Source organism: Macrobrachium nipponense, chromosome 28, assembly GCF_015104395.2.
Source record: "Macrobrachium nipponense isolate FS-2020 chromosome 28, ASM1510439v2, whole genome shotgun sequence".
Taxonomy (NCBI): Eukaryota; Metazoa; Arthropoda; class Malacostraca; order Decapoda; family Palaemonidae; genus Macrobrachium; species Macrobrachium nipponense.
Genome location: NC_087217.1, coordinates 44,505,473 through 44,516,876, shown reverse-complemented (window position 1 = coordinate 44,516,876; position 11,404 = coordinate 44,505,473). Strand labels below are relative to the sequence as shown.

General features: G+C 35.6%; 1 protein-coding gene across 2 annotated transcripts in view; it reads left to right on the top strand.

The window, feature by feature from the left end:
* Positions 1-10,442, top strand: part of LOC135201709 (uncharacterized) — a 115,409-nt gene extending 104,967 nt beyond the window's left edge. For both annotated transcript variants that reach the window (XM_064230874.1, XM_064230873.1), the window contains 2 exons: positions 2,888-3,013; positions 9,723-10,442. In XM_064230874.1, the coding sequence (XP_064086944.1) occupies positions 2,888-3,013; positions 9,723-9,794 (198 nt within the window). In that variant the 3' untranslated portion in view covers positions 9,795-10,442. The remainder of the gene's footprint in view (positions 1-2,887; positions 3,014-9,722) is intronic.
* The last annotated feature ends 962 nt before the right edge of the window (positions 10,443-11,404 follow it).

Sequence of the window (11,404 nt, the reverse complement as noted above, 5' to 3'; positions counted from 1 at the left end):
TGCAATGTGTTGGCGACAAGTTGTTGGCTTGTGTTTACATGTCTTGCTGTAAGTGTAGACGCATCTGGGTAATCGTTTGAAGCATTGGTTGCCAACTTGTGTGCAAACGCTGTACTGGGTAATTGTATAAAGCACCTATTATAACAAGCAACAAGTCAACATTTATCCAACATGTCTGTAATGTGTTTACAACAAGTTGCCAACATATTTACGTTTATTACTGCAATGTGGACGCATATTTGCAGTGTCACAAAAAACGTGAGGACTTGGTTTGATAATGTAACACAAACGGCAACTGAGCTTTGTTGTTTACTCGTCATTAAAATCAACAGAGGGACACGTTCACTATCTTGTCAACTGGGACACATAACCGTTACAGTTAGCGAACAAAAAACCATTTTATCTCATCTACAAGTTAGACGACGGAGACGTAACGAATCCGCTGTTTGGATAGCGGTCGCTATGAACAAAAAAGAAAAAAACGGATCTTAAGATGTCTTGTTCAAACCCACAAAACAGAGAGAGAGAGAGAGAGAGAGATGAATTTTCATTAGATGGAGTTGGCAACCGTGGTACCAGTTCCGGCTGGAAACGAAGAAATAATGACTTGGCAACAGTGTTAATGGAGCGGTGCTCGCGTCAGCAAAACGAGGAAATATTATTGTTTTTTAATTTGATTATAAGTCATCTGTCTAACTTCGACTATTTTTAAATAAGAAAACTCTTTAAATATTAATTGCTTACTATTATTATTATTATCATCATCATCATCATCATCATCATCATCATTATTATTATTGTTATTATTATTATTATTATTATTATTATTATTATTGTATACCCTAGAAAGTAATGTCTCGGCAAACTACTAATGTCCTATAGAAGACGACGCCAATAGTTATGATAAAACAGAGCCAAGAGAATGAATACAGGGCATCCATAAAGTCCCAGTACCATTAAAAGCTATAAATGCTTGTAATGGTACTAGGACTTTATGGACACCCTGTACTTATCAAATATGAAGGTCAGCCAACAAACAGGTTTTATATACACACACACATATATATATACATATATATATTATATATATGCACATATATACATATATATGTTTGTATGTATGTATGCATATGTATACACACACACACACACACACACACACATATATATATATATATATATATATATATATATATATATATATATATATAATATATATATATATATATATATGTGTGTGTGTGTGTAGAATCTGCTGGTCACTTCAAGAAGTTAAGAAGGCATTGTGGCTATTACAGTTGCATATATATATATATATATATATATATATATATATATACATATATATATATATATATATTTATATATATATATATATATATATATATATATATATATATATATATATATATTAAACTAAGTAGAACTTTCGATAATATTTTGGATACAGCCAAAAAAAACACTCTTGTTCCTGCCAGTAACGTAGATTTTTAGAACCTGGAAAAACACACACACTCTCTCTCTCTCAATGAAAGTCTTCCATACAAGACCGTTTGCACAAGATACCGCGAATAAATGTTTCTTTCCCAAACGTTACTTTTGAACTTTTCAAAAAAAATTAATTAAAAAAAAGTCTATCAGTCTTCCGCCCTGTTTTGATACAAAAAAAATAATCATCCGTTTGTATAAGGAAGTTTCCAAAGGGGAAATAATAACTGTGCCAAACTTTATATTCACTTCTACGAAGGTTACGCTATTAATAACTTATGGTTTGACAATGAACTCAGACCCAGAATAAGCCCTATTATTATTATTTATTATTATTATTATTATTATTATTATTATTATTATTATTATTATTATTATTATTATTATTATTATTATTATAGTCTTAATAATGAAAAGATAAATCACCTCTGACAACTGTTATACAGTAGCTATCATTTCGAGATAATTAATGAAAAATATATCAAAAAATATAATCACTCTTCAGCCCTTTTTTTTTTTTTTTTTTTTTTTTTGCCTTATCACAGTCCTCCAATTCGACTGGGTGGTATTTATAGTGTGGGGTTCCGGGTTGCATCCTGCCTCCTTAGGAGTCCATCACTCCTCTTACTATGTGCGCCGTTTCTAGGATCACACTCTTTTGGATGAGTCCCGGAGCTACTTCAGCCTCTATTTTTTCCAGATTCTTTTTCAGGGATCTTGGGATCGTGCCTAGTGTTCCTATGATTATGGGTACAATTTCCACTGGCATATCCCATATCCTTCTCATTTCTATTTTCAGGTCTTGATACTTATCCATTTTTTCCCTCTCTTTCTCTTCAACTCTGGTGTCCCATGGTAGTGCGACATCAATGAGTGATACTTTCATCTTGATTTTGTCAAACAACGTCACGTCTGGTCTGTTTGCACGTATCTCCCTATCCGTTCTGATACCATAGTCCCAGAGGATCTATGCCTGATCGTTTTCTATCACTCCTTCAGGTTGGTGCTCGTACCACATATTACTGCAAGGTAGCTGATGTTTCTTGCACAGGCTCCAGTGGAGGGCTTTTGCCACTGAATCGTGCCTCTTTTTGTACTGGTTCTGTGCAAGTGCCGGGCATTCCCTTGCTAAGTGGTTTATGGTTTCATTTTTCGTATTGCACTTCCTACATATGGGAGAGATGTTATTTCCATATTATTATTATTATTATTATTATTATTATTATTATTATTATTATTATTATTATTATTATTATAATTAATATTATTATTTTTATTGTTGTTGTTGTTGTTGAAAAAAATTAATGAATATATAAAAAATATATCAACTCTGAATAAATACCAAGTTTATCAAATGTATTAATTCTCACAGATATTAATGTTTTATTTTGCCTTCCAGCTCTCGTCGATGGATCGACTCGTAACTGCCCTCGACGCCGAACTGGTCGTAGCGGGTGAACTGTTGACCAGGTCACTGGGCAACAGGTGCCGGGCAGCCCACGCTGTCCTGGCGGACGTCACAAAGGTGGGTCGTGACCTGTCCATGACCTGTCATGATCCGTCATGAACTTTTATTACTTGGGATGACCTGTCGTGACATGCCATGACTTTTAATGACCTGTCGTGACCTCTCATGACTTTTGATGGCCTGTCATACTTTTCATGACTTGCCGTGATCTGTCATGACTATTAATGACCTGTCATACCTCTCATGGCCTGTCGTGACATGCCATGACTTTAAATAACCTGGCATGACCTGTCGTGACCTGTCATTACTTTTAATGACCTGTCATACTTTTCATAATGTCTGACCTGTCATGGCTTTTAATGACCTACCTGTCATTACCTAGCATGCCTTGTCATGAACTTTCATGGCCTATCATGAACTGTCGTGAACGTTCATGACCTGTCATGACCTTTCATTACCTGTCATGTCCTTTCACGACCTGTCATGACCTCTCTCCCATAGCGGGGTTGGGGAGGGTGGGAGGCTAAGCATTCGCTAATTCAGTTTTTTTATTTGATTTATGAAAACTTTGGGTATGAAACGAAGCACCTTCATCAGCCATTCGGCACTGAAGCCAGTGCAAAGTGTAAAGAGTTGGAGTGGTTGGAAGAGAGAAAGTAGGAAAGGATATAAATAAAGGCCTATAAAAAGTGGGTGCAGCCAGGGACTGAGCGCTGCAAAAAGCCCAGTATTACTACATAGGCTGTCGCAGTGGTTTGTATAGACCTAGGGAAGAATGGTACCTATAGATCTAGCAAACTCCTCCCTCCTATAGTATTTCGTGAGGACAGAATGGCCATACATTCCGTACCCTCTAAAAGAGGGAAGAACTAGTATGACATAAATAAATACACAAATAAATAAATAAAAATTGCATGAGACTAGCATTATTTGGCAGTATATAATTTACTATCGTCTATTCTCACTACCTCTGCATTACACAGCAACGATACTCTCCAACAACATTAAATCGCAAAACTTTGTGAAAATCCCTTTATTCTATTTAATAATATTCGATCCCGTAGTCATATCATATTACTGAATGAACCCCTTCATCGTCATATCTATCCTTATCAAGAACCGTTTCTAACGTTGGGCTGATAGGCCTAGTTATTGTGGTATTATAGGACGTCTATTGACGGTTAGACTCAATAACTTTTGAAGCATGGTCGCTATTATGCAACTTTCTATGTACCGTTTCCTAATAGTTCATCTTCATAAACTTCAATTATATTCTTTCCTTTTCGCCAAGTCCTCTGTTAATAATGAATGCTATTCATAGTTCTTTAGAATGCCTTTACGTCCTTCTCGTTGGCGTAGGAATTTAGAGAATTATCAAACTAAATCAATACATTAGTTATGATATAAAAACGCCTGAATTTCCCTGAGCTAAAACCATCAAGAAAATAAATAACAGTGCAGTCAATTGGAAATTATTAGAATATATATTATTAATATAGTAATAATTCATCGCTGTATTTAAAAGCTTGGATGGAAGTGTAAGGGAAATTGGCCCTGATCAATGTTATAAAAAATGGATAGAGTGTAATATGAAAAGGAACATAAAAATATATATATCAATATGAATCCGAAAAGGCATTTCTTCAAAGTGAACAACGTACGATAAGGATAACGATTAAATGGCCACATTGGCTGACAGTGTTTTATAGCTCCATACGAATATTTCCGTAACAAATACCAATACAAACTGATAGACGTGTGTATTGTATCCAGTTAATAAAAAACAAGTAAGTAAAGTGACTTAAAAATAGAAACTTTTAGCTACTTATGCAACCAGAACTAGGAGACTGGGGGGAGGATGATTCGTGGAAGTAACAGCCTTAATAGGGGAGGTTGGAAAGTTACCGAGTTGGCTCAATTCACTGTACTATCATAGTAACACATCCCAGTTTAATTTACCCCAAACTAAACACTCTTCGTAATGTTGGTCTGTATTTTCAATATACCCTCTAACTGCTTCCTTTTCTTATATTAGGGAGACTGTGTGCTATCCCTAATATATTGTATATATATTTTTTTACTCGTCTTCCATACAGTTTCACCTCTTCCACCTGGTATCATGCACACTACTATAAATAGTCTCTCCTAATCTGTGGCCGGCCATTTCATATCAGCAAAAATGCAAGGCACGTCACACTTTATGATCAAAGCTGTATAGAAGGCAGACAAGACAGTCAAAATGCAGATACGGGGGGAAAAACTGGTTTAGTGGCACTCGCCAAATCAACCAGTTATCAGCTGTTGAGAGCCATTTTTGGTTGCAAGATTTTCGACGAAACCTTTTGCTTATGTTTGCTTATTTCAGTACTTTCTTCTTCTCTAAACTAGCGTTTCAAATCATATATCATTTTAGACTTGTCCCATACTCGATGAATAGATGGGAGACGTATATTGAGACTCAAGTGGTTCAATTTCCGTCAGTGATCGACAAAAACGGTAATTTTTTTTTAAACCAATGTGGGAACCAAAGTTCCTTTAAATGGAAAGCAGTAACTTCCCCCTACGTGATCGAGTGACACCTTGGCTTGAGGCGTACGTGACAGTCCATGTTTGTTAAGTCTTACAAAGCCTTCCATAGAACCAACATGCTTTGTTATACCGATGCTTTCAAGGTTTGCCTTTGCAGCAAATATTTGATTTTCACGTGCATACTGTTCGCATTTGTTGCATGGCCAATAGGTTTTCTCTCTCTTTCGTTGTGGACTTGCATTCTGGAAACACAGTCATTACGAGTCTCAATTTAAAAGTGAAGCACAATTTTAACTTTAAAAAAAACGTGTTTAAATATAAACTAATTTGGTACTGCGAACAGAGGTTTAAGTTTATAGCAGTACTAGCAAACAAAACGGCTCCAGATTAGTACAATAAGTAATGAACAACAGCGAGTTCCCTAAAAATGTTAAGCTTAAATAATTTTTTATATCTTAAAGATAACTTGCAAATTGCATTTCAAAGACTCCAAAATGCAGGACCTTACAGTTATTGTGCTTTACGAGGTTAGAAGTAAAATTCCGCTTACGAATCTCTGCTACCCTCGCCTTATATTCACGCCTTATGTAAAAAGCTTATAGAATATGAGTGTTGTACTGTGAACTCTCATTCTTTTATCTACAAACACGGGCTACTCTCAAAGCAAAACGCCGTGATGGCATAAGGTCAGCTTGATATACAACAATCACTACACAGCTACTCCGACAGGGGTGTGAGAACCGGTGCATTTTCAGTAGTCAAGGTGTGAATTGTGGCGCTTTCCTTCCCTCCCAACACAGCTTATGAAGAAGGTGTAGCACTTTGGCATTACTTTAATCATGAAATTATACGATACACAGATTTACAACGTTTCTCAGGTGCTCGAAGTACTACACTAGGTTTATTAAAATTTCTAATCTGAAATAAATCTGACACTCGACGACAACGTTGTGGTCGCTCCCGCCTGCACAAATGCAGCTGTTCCTGTCACACGCCCCCCTCCCTCCCTGTAAACGCTGTCTCACGGAATAAAAGTCAAGAGTTTATTATAGAGCTGTTCGCTTAAAAATCTTCCAATAATTACTATGTACTCTTTTGGACATATTGCATAAGTTATATATAAGTTGACCTTAACAGATTTACCGTTTCATATGTAAAAAGCCGATTTATAAAAACACGTTCAGCAGACCAGCAACTCTTTTGAACCATTAATAGGTTTAAAGTTTTATTTTACATTATATAATATATATATATATAATATATATATATATATATATATGTGTGTGTGTGTGTGTGTGTGTGTGTGTGTGTGTGTATGTAATGCAGAACGATTATTTGATATCGAATACATTTTACTTAGGGAATAACTTACACCCAAGAGAATTTAAGTGAATGCATCTACCTCGCCCGGAAATCTTGACAACCAAATGGGTATCTATTGAAACTATGGAGCCAGGTTCGATTCCTGGGCGAGACAGATGCACTTATCACTTGTAATGCTCCTCGAGTGAATGTCATTGCGAGGGTAAAGTGAATTCGATATTATATTAAAGTTTTAGTTAACTATTAATGAATAAAAAAAAGGTTACTGATATATAGGCCTAAATGGCAAAAATTCATAGAGATTCAAAAGCTCAGGGTTATTAACCAAAACTGACCTATAAATGGGGCCAGCCAGATGGACCAGAATGAGGTATGATAAGAGGGGATTCTCCGTAAAATAAACCTGTATGATTACGCCCTACATTGATAATATTAAACTAGACCTACATTGATATAATTAAACTAGGCCTACACTGATATAATTAAACTAGGCCTACATTGATGCCATTAAAATAAGCCTACATTGATGGCATTATAAACTAGGCCTACATGGTAACTTAACGTGACCACAAGAGCAACAAAAAGACATTAATTTCAACCATCAAACCTGCATTACTATACCCTGTTTTTTTTCATCTGTCCTTCCGCCTGTGGTGTTTTTGTATGGTAACACTGCGCCCCGGGCTTTAGATAGTTACATTCAGCTTACATTCAACGATTATAATAATATCCTACTTCGAATATTAACGGTGTAATTCGCATACAGTAAATTATTAAAAGACTTTTCAGTTGCAAATGTACACCCAGATATCCTTTTATTTACCTAAAACTTACACATACCGTAACTATCTAAAGCCCGGGACGCAGTGTTACCATACAAAAACACCACAGGCGGAAGGACAGATGAAAAAAAACAGAGTATAGTAATGTATATGTTACAGAACAGAGTGCATATTACTGTATAAAATTGTACTCTCTCTGTTCACTATGATCTCTTCCAACTTAGCTGTTCAACTTCTTTAATTGGTTTCTGTTTAATTCTAATTTCATTTTCAGAACGGATCCTTTGGGTAACCTTTTTTTCAGTCTAGGAATGTGACTAAGATGAACTAGGCCTACTTGGTAATAATGGCGAATTCGCATACAACTGGAACTACGTGCTAGGTTATATAGCCTAATTATCTTTTAATACAATCATTTTGTGCTTATGAAACCATGAACTCTGCCAAATTTCAGCAGTTTTGACTAGATATTAATTTTACGCCTAATGAATGAGGAAGCATCGATCTCAGTGCTTTCCAGAGTATACCATTACCATGATAGTCTAACTATGCTCCATTTATGTTCAATTCTGTATTTCAACACAGCTTAGAGTTAAGAGATCGATTCAAATATAACAAAACTACGATACTAGCAAATATACCGATGTATTTTAACATACAATTTCGACGTTTCCCCCAAAAAATGTACCGAACCACATAGGCCTAACGTTTACAATCGTGAGCACAGCATTCGAGATTGCAATATTGATTGATTCCCTGCATATGCAAATATATTAGATTATAAACACGCTACAGCGGAATAAGAAAAAAAAATTAAAATATATTTCATAATTATAACATCAGTTACAAAAGTAGGTCTAACCGATACTGATGCTCTCTTACCAATGGTGTCATTGTCATACCTATCTTTATACCTTATTAGCCTATTTCATTTCTATCACAGAGCATTTTGATATACTAAGAGCTCCTTTTAAGTACAGTGCATATTTTTTTTATTGGCAATTTATTATTGTTGTTGAGCCTGTTTAAAAAAATTTAATTTCGATAAATAAAAAATAAATAAAAGAATTCCTGGACAACATGTCGGTGTCACCATCTTATGTTACTCTCGAACTTCCGGGAAGAATGGAATAATGCTGGGTCAGCGGGGAGTTCCATCTGACATATTTCTGGAAGGTTTTCGTCGAAATACGTAAGAAATTCCGTAAAAAATAAATATTTTAAAAATTTAAAAATTTATAACAAAATTCGGGTGTCCATCGAGTTCAACTGTCGACCAAAAGCTAAATCCCTCTAAGAGTTGCCAGATGTTCACGTATACATTCAATAATTAATTCTATTTTAATCGACTTCGACGCTCAAATTGGCGTTTTATTTTCAAACTGAATGTTCAACAGATAAAATAAACTTATACTTAAACCACTCACCAATATAAAACACCAAGTAAAGTATCAAATAAGCACAATAAAACCTAATACTTTGTAGGCGGTAACTGGGCCCCGGTCTCACTGCGATCTCTGAACTCTGGTAAAATGTCTATCGACATTCAATCAAAACCTAAATTAAAATTCGCGAGATTCTTCTTTAAATATTAAATAGTGAGTTATCATAGTTTGGGCAAAAAAATAGTATGTATCAGATTAGTGTTATCTGAAACTTTCATGAGGAAATAAATAACTATGGCACATAGTTGCTCGCTTGACACCGAGTTCACAATTTCACTGTCATTATATACAGCGTAATCGGGTAATATGACCGAGCATACTTTTGTTTCTTGTATAAAGTAAAACTATTTCATTACTTAATATGTATTCGTCACGAAATTATATGAATACAATAAAAATTAAGTTGAAAAACAGGTAACAGGAGAGAGAGAGAGAGAGAGAGAGAGAGAGAGAGAGAGAGAGAGAGAGAGAGAGATACTTGCTCCCTCCTGTCGACTCTGTTACGAATATGTAATACTATCACTGAGTAGTACTATTGTTTTAAGTATAAATGAATGTTGCTTGCCAACCCCTCATGCACTTTGGCAAACTTATTCACTTACACTTTAATCATTTATAAGTTTAGTTAGCATCTATTTACCCTGTCAATTCCCTTCATTTATTCGTTTCTCTCTTCTTTTTTTCCAGGGTCCAGCCGAGAGCGATCGTCTCAACAGCCGTAGTGCAGCCTTCATTTACGGTCCTCATATTTTGCTGTGATGGGGTTGCTGAAGCCTGCTTAACCCATCCCTCCTGCACCAATACACGTCTCCCATACTACCCCATACACACCCCACCCGCCCAAAAAACCGCCCACCCATAAAAACCTCCACCCCATTACGCTCACGTTCCCATCAAGCAAGCGAGCCATCAAGATTGATAATGGGAGACGCCATTGTATCGAACACTTACAGTCGAATTTTAGGCTAATTTCGGCGTTTATTTCAGTAATCATACTATTATGGGACGAGAACACGGAGAAGCTGAATTCCAAATTATAACACGTGGCTACCACTTTCTTTAATTAGAACCCAGTAATACCGGCACCATGGTTTGATTAATCAATATAGGCCTAAGGTTTGAAATGACGGCATTGGCCAATTCATACATTAATTTATCTCCTAATTTATTGTTATTTATTTCCGCGTTTTGTTAATTTATTAATCGCTGACTTATTTACGTCGACTAGAGCAGGAATTTTGTGGAGAGAGAGAGAGAGAGAGTAACATTGCCTGATGTTAAGTTTATATACAACTAAATGATACGTTCAATATCTATGCATTTCTTATAATGATACTAAAGCTTTAATATTATTTATGCTGTTGTATGTTGTTGTTGTTGTTAATCCAAATAAAATGTGTAATAAAATTGAATGTTTGTTATTGCCCCTTATTAATGGTAGTTATGCACCCAAAAATGATAAAACGCTTGATATATAAAATAAACCAAATGCTATATAGTGTTTGGTATACATGAAATCAAACACATATATCTATTAGTATACACGCATATACACGTATATGTAATTTATGTATGTATTTGAGTATATAAACGCGTGTTCGTAATTGACATAATATTGTAGTCCAAAAATGTCTTATAAATGGGAATACGGTAAATACGAACTTGAATAGCAAAATAAAAATAGCAACTGATTTCATTGTAAAATATGGCTGACCTACTCACAACTAGAGCTACATTGTCAGCTAAGGAGATAGAGAGATATCTTTGGGCCTACATCATAAAATTAAAATTAAACTTCCTTCTAAATTACCAATATCGAGTAAGACATTACCTTGCCAAATTCGCAGACCTCCTTAAAAGCAGCTTCCGGTAATAAACTCCAATAGGCCTAACGATCTTAAGTTATTCCCGTAAGGAACAAAATTATGGACAAGCGAAGGCGTCTGTAAACGGCACAAACAAATACATACAAACGAAACTCATTTTATTTTATGATATAGTAGAATATCGTCAAACACGTCACACGAATAACATAAACAATAGTCTAAAGAGTTCATCGAATCATCGGTTAACAGTCACCATTACAACACGGGAGCTGGACATCCATTATGAGACAGTCTTCCCTTTACGAATAAGCCGAACAGATTGACAATGGTTATGGACTTATGGTAGAGGTACCCAAATGAATTTCTGTCCGGAAGCCTCAAGGTACCCCTCCATCCCCTACCCCCCACAATGGTTCCGTAGAGAGGGGGTGTGACGTGGTAAAGGAGTGTTAACTGCCTGTTTCAGACGGCGCGAGTTGTTGTAGTTAATTGAGTGGTTGGTTGGTCTCCTGGATTCATGGAAAACAGACCTATTGGTGGATT